This window comes from Lacerta agilis, chromosome 9 (genome assembly GCF_009819535.1).
Source record: "Lacerta agilis isolate rLacAgi1 chromosome 9, rLacAgi1.pri, whole genome shotgun sequence".
Classification (NCBI taxonomy): Eukaryota; Metazoa; Chordata; class Lepidosauria; order Squamata; family Lacertidae; genus Lacerta; species Lacerta agilis.
The window spans coordinates 64,743,327-64,766,439 of NC_046320.1; the positions used below are offsets into that span (position 1 = coordinate 64,743,327).

Genomic DNA, 23,113 nt, shown 5'->3' on the forward strand with positions numbered 1-23,113 from the left:
TTATCTCAAAGGGAGGGTCTGCTTTGATTAATGCTGGATGCAGCTGAATGTCCGGATCTAGGCTTGCTGAAATGATTTTTTAAAAATAGTTTCTGGAGTGGCAGCCGAATGGTGTGGCTTCTTTTCATGTGATGCCTCATTAACAGGGGAACAGATGAACTGGGGGCCTCTGTCTGTCACTTGGCAAACCCTTCACAAATGTGCAAAGCAATCAATTAATTAGGAGGGGTGTATCGCTGCCCAAATTTAATGGTGCGTGGCGCTGATCTTCTGCTTCGGCATGGTGACGAATTCCAGAGGGGAAAGCTGTGCCTGCCTGCCTGTCTGCCAGCAAAAACAAAAGCAAGTCTCTTGCTGACAGCTTTAAGCGGAAGTTGCCAACTTGTTTGACTACAACTCCCATCGTCCCTGACCATTGCCCATGTGGTCTGTGGCTGGTAGGAGCTGGGATCCAGCAGGTATCATGTTGACTAATGCTGCCTTGAAGCTTAGCAGTTTCATTGTAGCATTGGTTTTAACCAGTGCTATTTTGCTAGAAAAAGAGGTGCTGGAACTCGCTACGAACACCTCCCTTGTTCTCTTAGAATGCCAATGGAGACGTGCTGAAACCGAGTTCCTATGTGTTCCTTCTGAAAGAAAGCCCTGGTTTTGTTGTTGTTCAGTCGTTCAGTCGTGTCCGACTCTTCGTGACCCCATGGACCAGAGCACGCCAGGCACCCCTGTCTTCCACTGCCTCTCGCAGTTTGGCCAAACTCATGTTAGTAGCCTCGAGAACACTGTCCAACCATCTCATCCTCTGTCGTCCCCTTCTCCTTGTGCCCTCCATCTTTCCCAACATCAGGGTCTTTTCTAGGGAGTCTTCTCTTCTCATGAGGTGGCCAAAGTACTGGAGCCTCAACTTCAGGATCTGTCCTTCTAGTGAGTACTCAGGGCTGATTTCTTTGAGAATGGATAAGTTTGATCTTCTTGCAGTCCATGGGACTCTCAAGAGTCTCCTCCAGCACCATAATTCAAAAGCATCAATTCTTCGGCGATCAGCCTTCTTTATGGTCCAACTCTCACTTCCATACATTACTACTGGGAAATGAGCTAAAATTCTTCAACACACATTCATGAATAGCATAATGAAAGACTGTGAAATGCAAGGTGTTGCGCTTGTTGGCATCCGTCTATCTCAAGGGACAATGGAGTGCGCCTCCGAGGGTGAAGTAAAACCACTTTGTTAGCAGCACTGAAGTGACCTTTCTGGGCGCAAGCCTGGCAGTGTGTATGGGGGTCCTGAGCTGCCCAGACGACAGGACCTTCCTCTCAGCCTTGCTGATGTGGTCCAAAGGAAAGCAGAGCAATATGTTCAGCACCAGCTTGGCTGCGAGAGTTGCTGGAAGGAGTTACGAGACTTCCCTTAGGACTTCACTCTGGATTTGTGTAGGGTTTTCTCTTTCACCTTTTCTTCTCGCAAAGATATCCTACAAGGCAGCAGAGGTTCAGGATCAGTTTTCCTTCTCCTAGATGGGCTGCCTGCTCAGGTTGCCAAGCCCCACACCTGCCCCTCACATGCAGACGTAACCACCTTCTTGACTGTTGGACCTGCTGTTGGTCTCATCCACTCAATCTCCCAGAGCTTGTCTTTGCATGCAGGGGAAGTCCCTCCCTAACTCACTGAGGGTTTGCGACCCATCAGCTACCCTCACTTGGTTTAGCTGGCCAGTCGAAGCCATTTCCCGGGGTGTGGCTGCTGTTGCATGCCGACGGCTCAGTCACTAAGAGCTTAATCTCAGGGTTGTGGGTTCGAGCCCCATGTTGGGTGAAAGATTCCTGCATTGCAGGGGGTTAGACTAGAAGGATCCTTGTGGGTCCCTTCCAGCTCTACAAGTCTATGATTCTAGGACCCACAGCTGAGAACTGAGTGCAGGGTGGGGGACCAAAGGTGGTTAAAGTACCCCAGAAGGAACACAACGTGTCCTCCACCAGATCTGACGTTTCTACATAGACCCTACATTCTACATAGAATATCAGTTTATCTATTATTTAACTTGTTTGAAGGTTCTCCTCTGCTGTCTAAAAAGAAAAGAAAAGAAAAGAAAAGCTTTCTGCACTTCATCATGAAAGCTTAACCTCCTCCTCCTCCTCCTCCTCCAGTGTGGTGTAGTGGTTAAGAGTGGAAGACTCGTATTCTGGTGAACTAGGTTTGCGTCTCCACTCTTCCACATGCAGCTGCTAGGTGACCTTGGGCTAGTCACACTTCTTTGAAGACACTCAGCCCCACTCACCTCACAGAGTGTTTGTTGTGGGGGAGGAAGGGAAAGGAGAATGCTAGCTGCTTTGAGACTCCTTCGGGTAGTGATAAAGCGGGATATCAAATCCAAACTCTCTTCCTCCTCCTCCCCCTCCCCCCTCCCCCTCCTCCTCCTCCTCCCCTGCAGACTTTTCCATGTTGGGAGACTTTCATGGTATATGTGCATCTGGACATGAAACCTCTGCACCACTCAAATGAAACCCCTACACCACTCATTTGATACAGATGTACTGCCTCAGGGGAAGAGCTGCAGCTTAGTGGCAGAAAAACATGCTTTGAATGCAGAAGGTCCCAGATCCAACCTCTGGCATCTCCAAGCAGGGCTCTTGTCAGAAAAGTGTAGACAATGCTAAGCTAGATGAACTCATTTGGCACAAGACAACTTACTATCTACCTTGTTTCTGTTCATAGGATATATTGCCCTCTCATTTTTGTTTGTGTGGCATAACCCTCCCTGTCCTGAAACCCCTTCCTTCCAACCAAAGCTTTTGAGGCCCTGCTCACCATCCCCCCACCTAATTCTGCAAAATATCTTTTCTGTGAGTTATTCCTGTTTAATGCATCCATCTTTCTTTAAGCATATAGCTGGGTTCTTTGTTTTCCGTATGTGCGTTCGTTCCCCTAATTTTGGCCCTTGGGATAGTGCAGGTTGCAAAATGAAATATTGTCTCCAGAGAGGGAAATTTAGAATGGTGCACAAAGTGATAATAAACGCAGACTGTTCAGGGGAGAGAGGAGAGGATGTGGAGATCTCATTCAGCCTTTGGAGACAGTTGCCACCATTCATTAAAGTGGCCTGAAAGAGTCACAGTTAAACGATGCCAGGCACTTCCTCTAGTGCTGTCCAGGTTGCCTTTTTAGCAGAACTCTCCGTTCCTCTTGCCCAAAGGAGGCCATTGAATAGGACTTTAGGTCACCCTTTTTTTGGCATCGCTGGAGCCTCTCAGTAGACACCAAATTTAACCCTGTGCTGATCTTCAAGTAGATAACCAATGCTTAATTATATCTATCATCTATCTATCTATCTATCTATCTATCTATCTATCTATCTATCTATCATCATCATCATCATCTATATCTATCTATCTATCTATCTATCTATCTATCTATCTATCTATCTATCTATCATCTCTGGTTTCACCCGAAATGGTGCAAAGGAGAAGTTGCATCAGACTGTGTCAGGAGCGAGGCAGGAGTAAATCACACGGTACAAGTTAATTCTTTATCACCCAAAACTATCTACAGAGGAGTGTCAGGCCTAATGAGCACAGCAATTTATCTCCACTGTCCTTGCCCCATGAAACAGTTGCTAAGACTGAAGGTCCCCACTTCCCCACAGATGCCTAAATCCCCTCCTTTCCAGGATGTCCCCCCCCCCCAAGCAAACAGAGACTGTGCCTGTACATTCTCTTCTCCGCCCTTTCCATGCCTCTTCTGGTTCTGGGAGACCAGTGGGGAAAGGAGCTTGTTGCAGCAGGAAGGAGAGACATCTGTGACTCTTCACCAGCTGGACTCCACTCTGCCTCTTGGCTTCCCTCCTCCTACCCTCCTGCTTCAGCTTCTGCCTCTGATACTGGACTTCTCTCTGCCACAGACTCTCCCAGCTCATTAAGCCCTGTTACCTCCTCAGCTTTCGACACCTCCTCCTCCCAGTCTTCTCCCTTTGACCACTCATCATTGTCCCACCACCACTCCCCAAGCCCTGAGCCTTCTTCCCTTGGGGGTTCCCCCAGTTGGTTCTTCCCACCATTCCTCTGCGTCCAACCAGTGTATAGCAAGCTGCACCAATCCACCTGGTACATAATAAAGTCCTTGGATAATATCCAGAACTTCATATGAGGAGCTGGGCTTCCACAGTGGGAATTGCTCTTCCTCACCTTCTTCTCCATGCACCATCAAAATCTGTTCAGCAGGGTCCTCCAACCCCTTGGAACAGATTTTGTGGGTGAATGGAGTGGGGGCTGCAGACGAGAGGAGGGTGGAAGTTCTGTTGTGCAAGCAGACATTAGCTATGCTAGTGGAATCTGCCTTAAACCCCAAGTTTATCATTTCTAATAGCTTCTCTAAAAAATGCCACCTAACAAGTAGTGGCCGTCATTCCATCCTGTGGTTGTGAATTCCACTCGTTACTAAACTGCTGTGTGAATAAATAGTTCCTTTTGGGTGTCCCAAATCTCCTGCCGATCAGCTTAATGATAAGAACGCAATATAAGTTCATCTTAGTTTAGGAGCCACACTGTGCCATATTTGTTTACTTGGTTTGGAACAAGTCCCGCATGAAATTGGCTTTAATTTGCAGATTGGTCTTTTTCAGTTGCTCTGATAGGTTCAGTATTTACTGAGCCCAAGAACCGAAGCGATTTCGGTTTGAAGGAAAGCGGCTGATGGCACTTAGAGATATTCAGCTGTTGCTTGAGTTTACAAGAAGCACACCTTCAGATAAACACATTTCCGTCACTGCCGGTGTATGTTGGTTCATCTGCAGTTCTCCGCCCTACAGCCTTGAGAAACGAGTGGGTAAAACAAGGATTATCTGGCCACATCAAAGATACTTCATGTTTGTGTTCTATGTGAAATTAAGGCAAGCAGATTCACAGGTCATCAGATTATGGAGTAAACATCTGACTAATTTTTTTATAGGTGTTTTTCAGCATTTCCTTCATCTAGGAACCATTGCTGGCATTTTTAAAAAACTTTTTATAGGTGTCTTTCAGCATTTCCTTCATCTAGGAACCATTGCTGGCATTTTTTAAAAACTCCTTTTGGCCGAAGACTGAGATAAAAATGCATCAAATAATATGTCATAAATAATTATAAATAAATAATCATAAATAAATCAGTTGGCTAGAATGCACATTCATTTTTAAAACTGAGCACTTCTTCTTTATTTCCTGTATTAACAACATCTATACTTCTGTGTGGTCTGGCATTTTTTTTTTTAAAGTTCTTGATAATCAAGTCCTGTGTTGTCATTTCTTTGAGAGAGAGAGAGAGAGAAAAGTTCTAGTCCTCATGAGTTTAGAGTTTACATTGGATTGTATGCCCACATGTCAGGGATTCTTTAGTTGAAATTCTTGCATTTCAGGGGGTCGGACTAGGTGACCCCCAACTCTAGAACTCTTATGATTCTATGATGGCTGTTGTCTCTTAAATTGGCAGCTGTTGGTTTCCTCATTCAGTACGTAATGGACATAATTTAATTTGATTGGTTGATTAATCCTATGCTCCAAGGACCAGAATCCTTTTCTTAAGTCTGTATGCATGATGTATGAATTTTTGGAGGGAGAGTAGGGTAATATATGCATGTAGTAAGCACAGGCTTTTTAACTTGGATGGTGAACAGATTGGTTATGTTTGCATTGCACCAAGCAAACATATGGTTTAGGTAATCAGATACTGGAACGTGTGAATCACTCAGTGATGTTAATGGGGCCGTAGATTGAAAACAAACAACAGTAAGTACTTCACACCGTCATGCAGTGTACAATTGACATGAAGCGTTTTGATGCTCTAGCATGTCTCTTTGCTCTTGCAAGACCTTTGAGATTCCTCCAACCCTGATGGAAATTGCTTTTTGCCTTTGGGTACTTGAGGGCACAACTTCAACACACAAGAGTGGCCTTAGCCGAACTCACAAGAAACTGCTGACGTGTGTGATCTCTAGATAGCAATTTGTTCATTTTGAAATCCATTGTAGGCATTTGCTGCATCTTGCAGATGAAACAAAATAGGTGGGGTGCCGTGAGTGGGTGGGGAGTCCTGCTCCATTTGCTTCATTCAGAGCAGCTCCGTTGGAATGAATGAAAGCTCTGAAGAAGCAAAACATTAGCGCACTGTCCCAGAAATGAGTTTCCGGGGAAAGAAGATGCCACGGCATGGGTTTAGCAAAAACAAAACCAGTGGGATATGTATGCATATGTACATACATAAAATGATAGGGGCTGCCTTGCAATTTTAGAAAACAGAATGTGCAGAAGTTTTGCAAGTACGTCAGTCTATGGTAGTCATTTGTGGGAGAAATGTTCCCTTAAGAGGACAACCTTACTCCTGGCAAGTTATCATCTGAAATACTTCAGACCTTTTTATCCTACTAAGGCCATTACTATTTATAAAAACGGATCTTTTACCCCCTTTCAAACCTCTTCTTTTGCTTCCTTTTGTCTTTTGCTCTCCTACCCCCATAATTCCACCTGTGGTAGCCACTTACTGCCTAAAACACAGATCTAGTTAAGGGTAGGTAGCCGTGTTGGTCTGCCATAGTTGAAACAAAATAAAAAAATTCCTTCCAGTAGTACCTTAAAGGAAAAGGGTAAAGGGACCCCTGACCATTAGGTCCAGTCGTGTCCGACTCTGGGATTGCGTGCTCATCTCGCTCTATAGGCTGAGGGAGCCGGCGTTGGTCCACAGACAGCTTCCGGGTCATGTGGCCAGCATGACAAAGCCGCTTCTGGCGAACCAGAGCAGTGCACGGAAACGCCATTTACCTTCACGTCAGAGCGGTCCCTATTTATCTACTTGCACTTTGATGTGCTTTCGAACTGCTAGGTGGGCAGGAGCTGGGATTGAGCAACGGAAGCTCACCCCGTGGCAGGGATTCGAACCGCCGACCTTCTGATCGGCAAGCCCTAGACTCTGTGGTTTAACCCACAGAAGTGTGCATGCACACGAAAGCTCATACCAAGAACAAACTTAGTTGGTCTCTAAGGTGCTACTGGAAGGATTTTTTTTAAAAAAACACAGATGATACTTATTTTTAAAGCTATGTAAAATGTTCTGTGCATGGTGTGCCACTGATTGCTTGATTGATTGTATCAGTCCATGAGATTATGGATTTCAGTTTTCTAATATGCTTACAGAGTTGAGGCAGTAACAAAAAGGAGAGGAAAAGTTGCACAGCTAATGGCCGTTCTTCTCATTAATGCTGCTACCTTTTGGTGGCTAGTTGAGTGTGATTTGAAGTGGTAGAGGGGGAGTTTAGGCTGGTGGAGTCTGTGTGCAACACATGCAGGTCAAAGAGGAAGAGGGAAAGGTTGGTAGTTCATTACTTCGGGTTAATTGGGGCTCTAGCTTGTAACTTGGGCTTGGGACTTGCGGTGTTTGCTCTCAGCACATCCTGTTCCCTCCAGCGGCCAACATGAAAATATGCTGTTCTTGCATGTAAATAACCAATGAATGGCCCATTAATCAACAGTGGCACTAAAAAGACCAGTGCGGTGAAGTTTGAGCTGCGGCAGACCTTGTGACCCAGCAAATTCCGCATTTGGATTTTGGACTTTTAATGTGCATGTTTTAAATGCACAACTGAGGCTTAAATAGAGAGGGAGGGGGAATCTGTGTTAACATGGTATCCAATTTTAATGCGTCTGGGCATGGGTGCATTCAGTTCTACCAGAGTAGCATGTGGTATAGTTTTTTTCCCCCCCTGGGTTGTGCACCTTCAGGCAGCAGGTGCGGAAGGGCTTTCATTTATTTATGTGTTTATTTAAAAGCATTTCTAAGGGGTGCTTAATGCGTGTGTGTTTTTAAAGAAATCCCTAACTGGCATACAAAAATAACACAAAAGGCAATAGAAGCAGTGAAACACCCTTGTAAGAACATGCACACAGGCAAAAACAGGAATAACATCAACCAATCTTGTGGGTCAAGTGAAGCTTGGGCAAAGAAAATGCATCCTCACATAGCATCTGGAGTAGCTAATAGTTGATGCACCAAACAACAGACAACACGGTCAAATTTCAGGATGTATGTGTTATTTGTATACATCCTGCAATAGTTGATGCACAGCAGAGGGAAGGCCATTTCACAGTGCAGGGGCAATGCTGGGAAAGGGGTTTTGCTTAGCTTTCTCCCTAGAGGGGTGACAGGCGAGTAGCATTCTAACATGCAGTCTGCTACCTGCAAGCTAGAAAAGGTATAGCGAAGGAAAAGGTCACGTGCCACTTTTGTGCGACGGAATGGCACTCAGACGCTGCTCAAATTGAGCACCTGCCTCAGGGCTCCCTGACATCGTGTGAGGTTCAGAGCCTGGTTCAGAATTCAAAGGCTTTTCACGCTCTGCTTTGATACTTATCAGAAGTTAAGTGAAGACTTTTTTTGGGGTTTTGTTGAGTAGGCTTTTTCGAATCTTTGATTATATGGATGACGTTACTGGGATAATTGGTAGTGTGTTGCTTTGCTGCATCCAGACACTGTCTCACGGCCCTCACATCCATTCCTGATTCAGATGTGACTGGGGGGAAAGAGCTAGGTGTCACCAGCATGCTGAAGACTTTGTCCTTCAGGTCTCCTGATGGCCTGTCCCAACAGCTTCATATGTGTATATTAAATAGCATTATGGACTACATGGCTCCTGCGCTCAAATAAGTACTGGCCACTGACATGAGCTGTGTTTCCGCAGACCCTAATGCCCTGTGCAGTTGTTACCCTCCTCTTGTGGTTGCTACCCTGTGAGGTGGGGTGAAGTGGGGATAAGCCTGTTGAGAGCCAGTGTGGTGTAGTGGTTGGGAGCAGTAGACTCGTAATCCGGGGAACCGGGTTCGCGTCCCCGCTCCTCCACATGCAGCTGCTGGGTGACCTTGGGCTAGTCACATTTCTCTGAAGTCTCTCAGCCCCACTCACCTCACAGAGTGTTTGTTGTGGGGGAGGAAGGGAAAGGAGAATGTTAGCCGCTTTGAGACTCCTTCGGGTAGTGATAAAGCGGGATATCAAATCCAAACTCTTCTTCTTCTTCTCCTGCCCCCTCCTGCATTGCTGCTCCTGCCATGCCACACATGTTTGGGGCTGAACAGCTGCGGCATGGAGCCTGCTGAAGTCAAACAGATTCAGAATCCCTATCTTCTAACCACACGGGGAGTGTTATTGAGAAAAAGAGGCTCCTTGCTGCTGACGTTCAGCCCCCCGAGATGTTGGAGGTTGCAAGGAATGCAGCGTGGACATGCAGGAAGGACAGGGCCTATGAGCTGGTTCCTATTTCCCTCTCGCATGGTGGCAATGGTACGTGTGTGAATGCTCAAATAGGCCCAGGCATAAATCTCTATATGGAAGGTTGGTGCCCAGAGAAGAGGCACTGCCCAGGCTCGGTACAAGGGCAAGCAGGTTACAGAGTGAAGCAGGGATAGCCAGTTGGATGCTATCAGCCCCAGCCTGCATGGCCAGTGGTATGGGATGATGGCCCTGGACTGAACTGTGCAGTGCAAGTCTAAAGTCAGCACCTTGGTCAGCGCATGGTGGGAGCCAGAGATGAGACTAGGCTCGCTGGCAGCCCCTTGAATGGAAAACCAATAACCTGCAGTCAAAACAAAAACAAAAACAAAAACAATCCTTCCAGTAGCACCTTAGAGTCCAACTAAGTTTGTTGTTGGTATGAGCTTTCATGTGAAGTGTGCATGCACACGAAATCTCAAACCAAGAACAAACTTAGTTGGTCTCTAAGGTGCTACAAAAAGATCAAACTTATCCATCATTAAAGAAATCAGCCCCGAGTGCTCACTGGAAGGACAGATCCTGAAGTTGAGGCTCCAGTACTTTGGCCACCTCATGAGAAGAGAAGACTCCCTAGAAAAGACCCTGATATTGGGAAAGATGGAGGGCACAAGGAGAAGGGGACGACAGAGGATGAGATGGTTGGACAGTGTTCTCGAAGCGACTAGCATGAGTTTGGCCAAACTGCGAGAGGCAGTGAAGGATAGGCGTGCCTGGCGTGCTCTGGTCCATGGGGTCACGAAGAGTCAGACACGACTGAACGACTGAACAACAACAAAGGTGCTAGTGGAAGGATTTTTTATTTTTTATTTTGTTTTGACTATGGCAGACCAACACGGCTACCTACCTGTAACAATAATCTGCAGACTTCTGAAGCTGAAATAGTAATGCAGGGAGGTGTGTGCTGTACGTCTTGCTTCCTTGGAGGAGGAACTGCTCTTGGTGAAATTGGCTGTGCTCTATTCTTGGGGCACCCTGCAGTGCCCCCTGATGCATTTTGGAATGACTTGGCACAGATCCCCAGAAGTGAGGGAGTTTCTGTGAGGAAGAGTTGGTGCTGGATGACAGAGTAAGCAACCTTGCTCGGAAAAAAGGAGATGGAGGTACCACATCTTCCTCCTGCTAGAGGGAGAGGGCCTCTCTATTTTTGAAGAAGGTCCATGACTCTCTTACTGATATGGAAGTGTCTGGGTTGAGGCCCTGTCCTATGGGAATGAGATATATTTTGACCACAGAAAGAGGGAACAGTTTGGACAAGCTCCAGTCTGAATATTTTCCAACCCTCGTCCAATTTGAATGAGTTGAATTCTGAGTTTTGTTCCATCCAAATCGCTCCATCCTTTCCCTTCCCAGATTTTCTGTGGGCTTAATAACTTTTATATGAATGCCTTGACATGACCAGGTAGCATTTTCAAAAAAGTCTCAGCATGGTCAGCGTTCCACACCAAAAGGAGCCAAAAGGTGACATCGGTCCTACATTTTTGTTTACTGGCGAGAGCCAGTGTGATGTAGTGGTTAAAGGTGGTAGACTCATAATCTGGTGAACCGGGTTCGCTTCCCCGCTGCTCCACATGCAGCTGCTGGGTGACCTTGGGCTAGTCACACTTCTCTGAAGTCTCTCAGCCCCCTTACCTCACAGAGTGTTTGTTGGGGGGGAGGAAGGGAAAGGAGAATGTTGGCCGCTTTGAGACTCCTTTGGATAGTGATAAAGCGGGATATCAAATCCAAACTCCTCTTCTTCTAGTACTACCTTATTTTTTGTACCCTGCCCAACTGACTGGGTTGCCCCAGCCACTCCAGGCTGCTTCCAACAAAAATACAAAGACACAGCAGAACACCACACATTAAAACTTCCTGATACAGGGCTGCCTTCAGGTGTCTTTGGAAGATTATATAGTTATTTATCTCTTTGATATCTGACAGGAAGGCGTTCCACAGAGGGGAGGGCACCGCTAACAATACACTACTTGTATTGTTTCAAAAAGCAATATAAGCCTAATTTTACAGAACTTGAATCGAAATAGGGAGCTGTGAGAGAGTAGACAACAGTTAACTATTCATTTCATTTACAAATTGCTTCCTATAAAACAGGGGTGGCCAACTCCTAAGAGACTGTGATCTACTTACAGAGTTAAAAACTGGCAGTGATCTGCCCCTTTTCGGGGGGTTCAGGTCAAAGTTGTTGAGCTTTTCTGGGGAGGAGGAAAGCCCCGTTTTTTAGGCATTCAGGTCAAAGTTGTTATTGAGCTTTTTTCAGGGAGAAGGAAATCCCTGTTTTTGGGTGGTGCAGGGCAAAAAACTTGAGCTTTTCTTAGGGGAGCCAAAGTTGTTGAGCTTCTTTGGGGGAACCAGTGATCTACCAGTGATCTACCACAGACGTCCAGTGATCTACTGGTAGATCTCGATCTACCTGTTGGACGCGCCTGCTATAAAACATTCTGAAGTGACTCGGCAATTAAAACAATAAAAGTGTATATACTGAAAACTGTTTTTCAAGTCCATTGCAGATACAGACTGAGATAAACAAATCTTTGCTAACGAGGCTTGTTGGAAAAGGAAGGTTTTCAACAGGCACAGAAAAAAAAAGACCTGCTTCCCACATCATATAGAAAGGGCCTGCTGACGAGATGCCATCAGCAGGAGTGATTGGCTGGGTATATAAGGGGCAAGGCAATCTTTTAGGTATTCTGGTCCTGAGCTGTGTATGGCTTTGTACATTAGTACCAGCACCCTGAACAGAATATGCATAAAAAGAGTTTGGAGATAGCTCAGGATGCAGGATTCCACGTCAGACAGAATTGCTTCTCAAGTTCCTGACTTCTGCTTCCCCCTTGCTTACTCACATGTATGAATCAGAAAACAGAGGTGAGCAGCTGAGGTGCAGAAGGCGAGAACTTTTAGCTGAGCTTTTGTTGCTGTTCCTGCGGGTTGGTGGAAGGGACACTTCGCCTTCTTGGTTTGCATGGGAAAGGAGCAAATATAGCTTGCTCTTTGACCTTTTTGTTCTGTTCAAAATATGACCCCCTGTGCAAATATATGTATATATAGAGAGAGAGAGAAAGAGAGAGAGAGAGTTGGTGACCAAGGCAAAATGCAGATGTAAATAATTGACACGGGGACCCTTGAATTTTAGACGGACTGCTGAGCGAGTTGTCAGTTACATCAGCACCAGGCTAGAAAGAACTACTTGGGATTTGTCTTGAGTTGGGAGATATTGGCAAAGTTTTCAGTTCTTTAGCTTGGATACATGCAATTAACACAGTACTGTGCTTTGATTCACCAGGTTGGTTTACAAAACAACTACCTCTCCTCTCACTAAAAGGTTTTTTATTTATTTAAATTATCCCTGTCTCTCACCATCTCCCTCACCTTCAGTTAGAACGGATCTTGATCCCTTGTTTTAAAAACAAAAAGCAGAATATGCTTGTCTTGTTTGTCTCAGGATGGGAAACTTTTGTGGGAGAAAAATGTATTTAAAAAGCTGCTGTTGTTATGGTTGTTTTAAGTAAGAGTTCTTTGGACTATTTTTGCATCTCCTGATTTGCTCAACCCACTCTTAGTCCAGAAACTGGATCTTGATTGAGTTTTCACAGCTGTTATTTTAATTATTTTCCCCTCCTTTACATTATTTTTTTAAAAAATAAACTAATTAAAATTGTATCCACATACGGTACTAACTCAGTAATCCAAAAAACGGCCACATGTTGCAGTAACACAGCAGTCCAAATTCACCTAAAAGTACACAAACCAGCCAAAACGAACGCACAATGTCCTGAAACTAAAGAATACCAAGTATAATCCAAGGAGAAAAGAAACAGAAAAACACAGAAGCAGAATGAAACAACATCTCCTGAAAATGCTTAATTAACCTTCAAACAACAACAACAGCTAAACCATGTATATCAAAATAAGAACCACAACTATAGAAATACATCGGTGAAAAAGGAAAGCTGAACCCAAATAAAACCCTTAAAAGCAAAGGATGATATCACCGTGGTGGTCAATGCTGATCTTGCACTTTTATCTGTTTTGGAAGCAGTTTAAGTTGAAAGGTGGGGCATAATTGTCCTAGGTTCGTGGCTTTTGTTCGGTAGAACATGTTACAGTCATGCAAGGTAGGGAGAGAAGACATGGGGGCAAGTAAATCTAAATAATGGCACAAGGTGTGGTAAGTTCAGGCTGACAGCTCAAGGAGACTGCAGAAGTAACTTCCAGTGACTTGTTTCCAGATAAAACTTGATATATCAAGACCCAGACGCCCAAATAGTCTAAACCGGGAGTTCCCAGAACTTTGACATGCACACTTGCTTTCTGAGTTAAAACATGGGAGGTACATTTTACACTTGAAGCCCAAAGGAGTAAGAAGATGAAAACAACTCACTTTTGAGCGGGGTTGGGGAATCTGTGGCCCTCCAGAAGTTGCAGAATTACATCTCCCATCATCCATGGTTGTTGGCCGTGCTGGCTGGGGTTGATAGGAGCCGGAGCCCACCATCAATATCTGGAGGGCTACAGGTTCCTGTATGCATTTGACAGCTTTAAACACAATCAGGAAATGAAATCACCTAAAATTGCAGTTGACTTCTCAACATGGAAATAATAATAATAATAATAACAACAATAATAGTAATAATAATAATAATAAATGGTAGTGTTGCAAGATTAGGCATGCAGTTGTTCCTTTGGGTCTGGTATGAAAAAGAACATATTTAACAGTGGTCTTTCCCCCTCTAAATTTGAACAGTAGCTTTTATCAAATGCAGCATCTCAAAGAAGTGGCACTTGCTGAGTGTTAGGTGCTGTGGAAATTGCCTTTAAACATCATAGTCGCTCGGATGGTTGATGGTTAGTTGCATTCGGAGATGCCTGAGCAAAGTGTCAAAACAGCAAGGCATTACAGAGCGGCAGTGAAGAAGTGTGCATGCACACGAAAGCTCATACCAAGAACAAACTAAGTTGGTCTCTAAGGTGCTACTGGAAGGAATTTTTTTTATTTTGTTAGAGCAGCAGGTGTTAATGGTTCTAGCCTAGGGATGGTATGTTCTAGGTATGGCATGGTATAGCAGGTGTAGCCCAGATGTGACCAAAACTAATGTTCTTTTTAGCTACACCGCGTCTTACCTGTGGATGGGTTGATTGCTTTGTGCCTTTCTGCTCCTTCCCTTTTCCTCACTGTGTTTGATACTTGACTAAATGGACCAGAGTACACAGCTTCCCATGCAAAAAGAAGAGCTGGGCTATTTTGTTAAATATTCCCTTTTACACTGGTAATGAGTGTTGCCTCGCAAGCCAATGAAAGTTCCAGCTTTGTACAAACGGGGGGGGGGGGGAGAGTTGGCAGTGGGAAGCCACTTCCTCTTCACGAGGTGCCCCCCAAATAGTTTTGGCTTGAACTGGTTCTCTGCCTATAAAGAAAAAGACTTTAAAGGACCTCGGCTGATCAGAGTACTAAAGGTCCCTGGGCATGCACCATAGAGCAAATTGGTGCTGAGCCTGGAAGCTCTCTCCTGTGTTTTTTTGGACAAGGAGCTGTGTGGGTCTGCTGTGAACACAGAGCTTAGAGGAGTGGGGGAAGAAGACGCACGTCCTCTTGAACTTTACCCCCAGCTTGGAAGTTTTTTGTTTTTATTTAAGAAGTTGTAAGAAAAGACAGACTTGAGACGTAGGCACCTAGCAAATAATAATATTAATAAAAAGAGCCGGCAGCCCACACTCAGAGCTAAGATGTCCGATGGAGCAGGCGGCGAGGAGAAGCAGCCGAATGGATGTGGGGAGAAGGGAAGGGAGAGGAAGCGCACCTCCCTGATCGTCCTGCAGTCCGTTAACCGCAGTATTTTCACCTCTGCAGTCTCCCCCGCCGCCGAACGCATCCGCTTCATTTTGGGCGAAGACGATGACAGCCCCGCGCCACCCCAGCTCTTCACGGAACTGGACGAGCTCCTGGCTGTTGATGGGCAGGAGATGGAATGGAAGGAGACAGCAAGGTGAGTTGGCTTCGCTTTGTCTTTTCGGCTCTGGGGGAAGCGGACGGCCACTTGAGGAAGAAGTTGTGGCAAGCCATGTGTTAATTTTGGGGAGCACCTTCTTCCGGAAGTTTGGGGGGGGTTCCACAAGTATCATTAGGACTGTAGCTCATTGGTAGGACCTAAACTGGATAGCTCCGTTGGCAGAGCCTGAGACTCTTCATCTCAGGGTTATGGGTTTGAGCCCCACATTGGGACTCTGGTGGTCCCTTCCAACTCTATGATTCTAAGATCCAAGGTTCAGTTTGCAGCATCTCCAGGTAGAACTGAGAGAGACCCCTGCCTGAATCCTGGAGGACCTCTGCTAGCCAGTGTAGGCAACGCATGGACCAATGGTCCGACTCAGTAGAAGTCAGCTTTCTCTGTCCCTTTCTTCCTAATTATTCTCTGGTGGTTCTGGAAAGCTTTTCCAATAAAAAGGAACCAGAGGAATTTTTCAAGCATTTGCTGGTGAATAGAGCTACTATGTTATCCTTAATTATGGGGAAGGGTCGTAACTCAGTGGCAGAGTGTCTGCCCTGCAAACAAAAGGTCGCAGGTTCAATCCCTGGCATCTCCAGGTGGGGTTGGGATGGACCTGCGCCCGAAATCCTGAATTGTCACCCCCAGTCAGTGTACGTAAGACTGAGCTAGATAGACCCAATGGTCTAAAGCCGCTTCCTAATGTTCCTATCCTTTATTCAGAAGATTAGCTCACAAACAACACATACACAGGGATCTTTGCATGATACTTGTCACAAAGGTGATTGAGTTATTCATATTAAAACCATCTGTGCTTAAAAACAAATTTCAAATACAGTTCCTCTATCTGTCTGCCTGCCGGCCTGTCTGTCTGTCTATCTATCTATCTATCTATCTATCTATCTATCTATCTATCTGGTGTAGTGGTTATTATATAGGATCTCAGCCAGTAACTCTCACCTCACCCATTAACTTGCAAGATTGTTTTAGGCAAGGTGCTATTTCTCAGTCTCAGTTTCCCCTGTGCAATATGGGGACAGTAGCACCGTCCTACCTCACAGGGTTGTTTTTAGGGTTAGTGAGGTAGTTGAAGTGATTATAAAATGAAGTGTTGTTGTTTTTATATCCCTTGGCTTGAATAATTTCCGACTGAAATCATTTGAGAGTAACAGACTAAAGCACCCAAAATGCGGTCATTCAAACATTTAGACGTTTTCATTTTGGAATTAGCAAAAATTAAACGCTTTGAGGTTGGGTATTAATCTGTATGCACACCATGCTTAGTTTCTTATTCGACTCAAAAATAAAATAAAATCGGTCACTTACGAGCAATGCATGCGGATAAATTGTGCTGGAGTGATGACACGATTCAACAGTAATTAATCAAGTCGCCATCGTGTAATCAACCCAGCAGTAATTCCAGTGGAGCTTGCTTGAGTGAGAATCTACTTTGACATTACAATAACTGACCCCTTTCCCCAAATCTAGACTTCTGTTTTTCTCTGCGAGTGCTGAGTCACTGTTTTCCAGGGCTCTCCCCCTCTCCCCCTACACTTTTAAATATTAGCTCTTCGGTTTTCTCTTGTTATCAGAGCTCTGCTAATCTCTCCCCCCCACCCAGTGTGTTTCAAGAGCTTCTTACTGTTTGGATATATTAATCCCTACCTGTGAATATCACCTTGTTCTCCCTAACTCTGGGATTCCTACTTCTCAGGGGAAGATCCATGCTTGAGGATTACTGAGTGGGACACTGGTCTTACACACCGATCCTAACCCTGAATCTAACCGTTCTTACAACAAACGCATGCCATGGGGCTGTCGCAAAACGTGTGCGCATTTTTCTACACCAGTATACACTTTTCTAGGGAGACTGATTCCCAGATGAGTGTACGCTGGATGATTAATGTATGTGGCCACACTTTCCATGCACACAAATGTTGATGTGATCATAAAACGAGGAGCTCATACTTTTGCTTCTGTTAGGTTTAGAGGCACTTTGCTCTGGGTTGCTTTGCATTAGAAAATCTGCTCCCCGCCCCCCCAAAAATTGCACTTGTCCTACACATCTCTAGCTTTCCCCAAAGACCAGCCAGTTTTGCACGTTGCATAAAAATGGCTTTTTAAATGTGTTTGTTGTAGGCGAATTATTGGTTTGGTTTTGTTTCTTTACCATGTATTTTGTATTCTCATTTTGTGGTTTTCTATTGTGAACCGCCCTGGGATCTTCGGATGAAGGGCGGTGTGCAAATTTAAAAAACAACAACAATGAGGTTAATAAAAAATGGAAGAGAATAATCTTTGATCTTTCCTGGCAATTTCATTCCCTATTAACCCCAACAAAAAAGCTTCAACAAAAAAGATTATTCTTACAGTGGTGCCCCGCTAGACGAATGCCTCGCAAGACGAAAAACTCGCTAGACGAAGGCATTCGTCTAGCGGAAGGATGCCCCGCAAGACGAATTTGCCTATGGGGCTGCCTCGCAAGATGAAATTTTTTCGTCTTTTTTTCCGTCTAGCGAAAGCGCGGCTGTCATTGCCGCTTCGCTAGACGAAAAACCCGCTAGACGAAAATTTTCGCAGAACGAATTATTTTCGTCTAACGGGGCACCACTGTATATGCCACCACTGCAGCCAGAATTTTATTGGCACAAAAATGGAAATCAGCTGAATTACCAACAATTGAGGATTGGAGAACAAAATTGTTAGAATGTCTAGAATTGGCAAAAATGAGAGGGAGATTTAGAAATCAAAGTGACAAAAAGGTTCAATCAGATTGGAGTAAATTTGTTGAATACCTGAAAAAACACTGTAAAGATACGAAAACATTGACAGGATTTGATACAGTACTTGCAATATAACAACAGAGTATAAAATGGATAATAATTTAATTTGGAAATATAGATGTGATCTGGGAAAGCGGAAGAATGAGGGAAGGAACAGAACCAGAGACGGAAGGGAGGGAAGTCACAATGCTCGGCGGAGTATCTGTATTTGTATTTGATGTATATTTGGTTTTTATTTGTATTTCTTTATATTAGGTTGAAAACGAAATAAAAGCATAAGCACACAAAAAATTGAAAGAGAAAACTTATAAATTCCTCATAGCTGATTCAGAGGTTCAAGAGGGGAGGGAGACCCTTAGATCAATTAAATCACTGTGTCTGTTATCAAAAACTTCTTATAGATGCTGTTTTTTCGGTAAATAGTCTTTTAAAATGACATTTAAAGAGAAAATACCAGTATCAAGACACTTTTTAAAAATATATATATAAAAGGGCAGCTTTTGAAAAAGACAACAAAATATTGTTAAATACAGAAAAAGCGAAGGATACTCATAAAGGGCATGTTGTACAGTTGCTTTGAAGAAGAATGAAGCATCATATATTGGATTCACATATTGGTGTACAGGAAAGGGGTGGGGGAGAGGAGACAGGGAGATGCAAGATTCATACAGATGACTTTTCAGATACTGAACTTACAGCTAGCACTCTGATTCCTTATTCCACACTCAGAAGCACACCAATTTAAAAATTGGTCCTGTCTTGTTTATCTACCTATTTTTAAAATGAGTGAATGTCTCTCTTCTCCCAAGTTCCCACACACAATTGTGATTGGTCTTGCGATACAAAATTTCACAATGAACTGCCCAGAAGAAATAAAGTGAATTCAGGTTGCCCAAGGCCATCCCTCATGGTATCCAAAGCTAAACAGATCTGGATTTTAAACCCTCCAACAAAGGATGCTTTTAAGATAAAATGTTTTAGGGAGAACACTTCCTTTTATTATTATTATTATTATTATTATTATTATTATTATTATTATTATTATTATTAACATCCTAATGTACGTAAAGGGGTGAGCACTATATTTCTGTGTGATAGAAGTACAGAAAAAGGTGCTAGATGTGAACCTGTGTCTGCAACACCCCTGCGGTTTTTAAAGAAATGTTGGATCATAGATTTATGTTTTTTTAAAATCTACTGTCATGGTCTGGCCCTGTTTCTGAGGCCAAGATTAGGTTGAGTTTTAAGGCTTTAAATTAATTCTTCAGGCATCTTCCAAGTAAAATACATTTTTCTCCACCACCTGTGGTATTATCTGCCTTGAAGCCCATGCAGGTGAAACTCAAAAAATTAGAATATTGTGGAAAAGTTAATTTATGTAAGCAATTGTTTTCATTAGCTACTGGAGTTTAATATATGAGATAGACTCATGACATGCAAAGCGAGATATGTCAAGCCTTTATTTGTTATAATTGTGATGATTATGGCATACGGCTGATGAAAACCCCAAAGTTGATATTGTTAATTTGGGGTTCTCATTAGCTGTACGCCATAATTATCACAATTATAACAAATAAAGGCTTGACATATCTCGCTCTGCATGTCCCGAGTCTATCTCATATACAGGTATTAGTTTCACCTTTTAAGTTGAATTACTGAAAGAAATGAACCTTTCCACGATATTCAATTTTTTTGAGTTTCACCTGTAGAATTCCCCAGGGAGCTGGTTTGTTCAAAGTACTGTAAACCAAACTTTGGTTTGGTGAGACTGTGTGAACATGCAGGTTCTCAGAGAGCTTCCTCTCCAGTCCTTTTTGCTACACTGCACCATGGTTTGACTTAACACACTGGTCTTGCGGTTAAGGCCTCTCCAGAATAACTGTGAGTTTCAGCTAAGGTTTGTTCTTGTCTACAGATCATGGTCATTAAAGTATGATCTTAACCACGACTTCTGGTTTGGACAACATGCTAAATTAAATGAAAAAGAAGATTGCCAACAAAAAGGACAGAACTGAACGTTTCCTTATTTTTCTGCCATGAAAAATGATTGACTCCGGGAAAATTTGTCCGGGTAAACCATGGGGTGGGGGGTGGGGGAAAGCAAAGTCTTGTCTTTATCTTCTTTTAGTAGTAGATTAGGACAAAGGGCAAATGCTGTCTGGTGCAGAAACATTTTTCCACACCTAAGGGCTGTTTCATAAGCACATGCAAGGGTTGTAAACTCCTGATCTGTAGGGTAGCTTCTTTAGCTTTTAATAGCTGTGTGTGGGAGAGACGCCCAGCAGGTGCATAATTAAATCTCCGCCACCGTAATGATGGCGGATTGAGCAGCTGCAGGATTTCGCAGACATGCATTAATTCAACACTGTTTTGAAGGGAGATCACGCAGGAACTGGAAAGAGCGGGTTGCACGGGGGCCCCTTGAGACATTGCATCAAACCACAATTAAATAAACTTTACTTTGTCTTGAAGATCTGAATCGACAAACCACGATTTGCAGTTGGCTGGCAAACCATAATAAAATTTTGCTTATTATTTATCAGGCCTTATTTTATTTTCCCTCCATTTGTTGTTGTTGTTGTTGTTGTTGTGGTTGTTGCTGTTGTTGTTGTTGAGTCATTTAATCATGTCCAACTCTTTGTAACCCCATGGACCAGAGCACGCCAGGCACCCCTATCCTACACTGCCTCCCACAGTTTGGTCAAACTCATGTTAGTAGCTTCGAGAACACTGTCCAACAATCTCGTCCTCTGTCGTCCCCTTCTCCTTGTGCCCTCCATCTTTCCCAACATCAGGGTCTTTTCCAGGGAGTCTTCTCTTCTCATGAGCCTCAGCTTCAGGATCTGTCCTTCCAGTGAGCACTTAGGGCTGATTTCTTTAAGAATGGATAGGTTTGATCTTCTTGCAGTCCATGGGACTCTCAAGAGTCTCCTCCTGCACCATAATTCAAAAGCATCAATTCTTCAGCGATCAGTCTTCATTATGGTCCAGCTCTCGCTTCCATACATCACTACTGGGAAAACCATAGCTTTAACTATACGGACCTTTGTTGGCAAAGATGCTGTCTAGGTTTGTCATTGCTTTTCTCCCAAGAAGCAGGTGTCCCTTCATAATATAGTCAAATCACCCCCCCCTCAAGAAAACAACTCCAAAAGCCCATAAATGACATAGCTAACACAAATTCTTCCATATTTTAAAAAATATATAATTTCTTTAAATTATTGATCTAAATTATTGAAAAACAGTATTCTAAAATATTGTGTTACTTTTACAATAACCAACAAAAATAACAAAATTTCCTCGCTTTGAAGCAATAGTTGCTGGTTTGTGCTCATGGTGGCTTGGTGTTTTGTCTGAATTCATGTCTCGGTTACTGCCATTGCTCTGCTTCTGGGGGCTGTTACTGATTGGAGTGATGAACAGATGGGAAAGGGGAGCAGACAAACAGCTAAACCTTGGCTTGACACATACATTTGGAGGATCAAGCCACCAGCTGCTTTCTCAAGGTATGCTTACTTGCAAACCTTGGTTTGGTGTGATGTCCCAGTTGGGGCAATGATTTGGTTTGCATGAACGGTAAGCCAAATCATCGCTTATCAGGACTGTGAAAAAGTGACCCCTGCTGTATAGGATCTCACAGCCACTTTGTTTCCAGCCTATTTACTAGTACAATGAACTTAGCCAACCAAACTGGGACTTGTGATTTAGCTCTCAGTAACCATGAGACATCACCCATAGGACTTGTTCATGGCTGTACGTCATGGCTAGTGAGGAGAGAGCTTAACCATGAATCCCAATTCAGAAGACACACTAAGCCAAACCTTGGTTTAGCTCGGTTCAGTAACAAGCCGTAAAAAGGACTGAGCAAAACGTCTGCAAGCTCCTCTCCAGGGAACTGCATGTTCATGCTGTCACAGAGATCCATTGCTTAATGTGTTGTGTAAATCCAGCCAAGATCTGCTAGGGCCAAAGTTGCAAGCTGAGATCCTAGATCAGGCTTCCTCAACCTCGGCCCTCCAGATGTTTTTGTTCTACAACTCCCATGATCCCTAGCTAGCTGGACCAGTGGTCAGGGATGATGGGAATTGTAGTCTCAAAACATCTGGAGGGCCGAGTTTGAGGAAGCCTGTCCTAGATGACTGTAGTTGATTTAAAACAGTGGTTCCCAAAGTAGGCAGTGGAATTACGTTGGGGGCACTAAGAGGCTGGGGGGCGGTGGTGGTGGGGTGGCTGGAGATGTAAACAGACTTTGAAAAGCTGGTATCACTGGATCATTTTTGTTGAATTAATGACACCAAATAGCTTTGATTGGGTTTTGAATATATGTGCAATTAGAATCATAGAATCATAGAGTTGGAAGAGACCACAAGGGCCATCCAGTCCAACCCCCTGCCAAGCAGGAAACACCATCAAAGCATGCCTGACAGATGGCTGTCAAGCCTCTGCTTAAAGACCTCCAAAGAAGGAGACTCCACCACACTCCTTGGCAGCAAATCCCACTTATTGTTTTGAATTTTATTGTGTTATCATCTTCCTTAGTGGGTTATGCAAACTGCTATTCTGAATAATGCTTTTTATAAGGGTAGGGGGCATTGAGGATGGAGTCTATGGAACCAAGGGGGCGGTGGCCCAAAAATGTTTGGGGACCACTGATTTAAACGATAAACATCTCTGGTATAGAGGTGAAATTGAACTGAGTGGTTTCTTTTTTGAATGAATAAAGACCACTGTTCATTTGAGACCGAAGAAGCAGTCACGAAAAGCACAGCTGGAATCGGAAAAGATGCTCCCCGGAATCCATTTGGGCTCTACAAGTTGCAGAGATATTTGTGGCTCATGCGTAGCAAATAATAAACAGCGGGAGGCATAGAGACGTGTTTCTAGTGGATACTCTGCATTTCTGAAACTGCCTTTCCCTATAGCATAGAATCATAGAATTGGAAGGGACCCTGCGGCCCATCTAGTCCAGCCCCCTGCAATGCTTATGTTTTGTGTGCAAATCCAACTTTATTTCCACAGGGGTTGGTTTACAACCAATATGTAAAACCAACTTTAATTCAGTGGGAGAA

General features: G+C 43.9%; 1 protein-coding gene across 1 annotated transcript in view; it reads left to right on the forward strand.

Annotated features, from left to right (window-relative positions):
• The window catches only part of SLC4A4 (solute carrier family 4 member 4), a 198,023-nt gene that overhangs the window by 93,011 nt on the left and 81,899 nt on the right, over window positions 1-23,113 (forward strand). Inside the window, exon 4 of the mRNA XM_033160895.1 lies at window positions 15,126-15,261. Coding sequence (XP_033016786.1) covers window positions 15,126-15,261 — 136 coding nt within the window. The remainder of the gene's footprint in view (window positions 1-15,125; window positions 15,262-23,113) is intronic.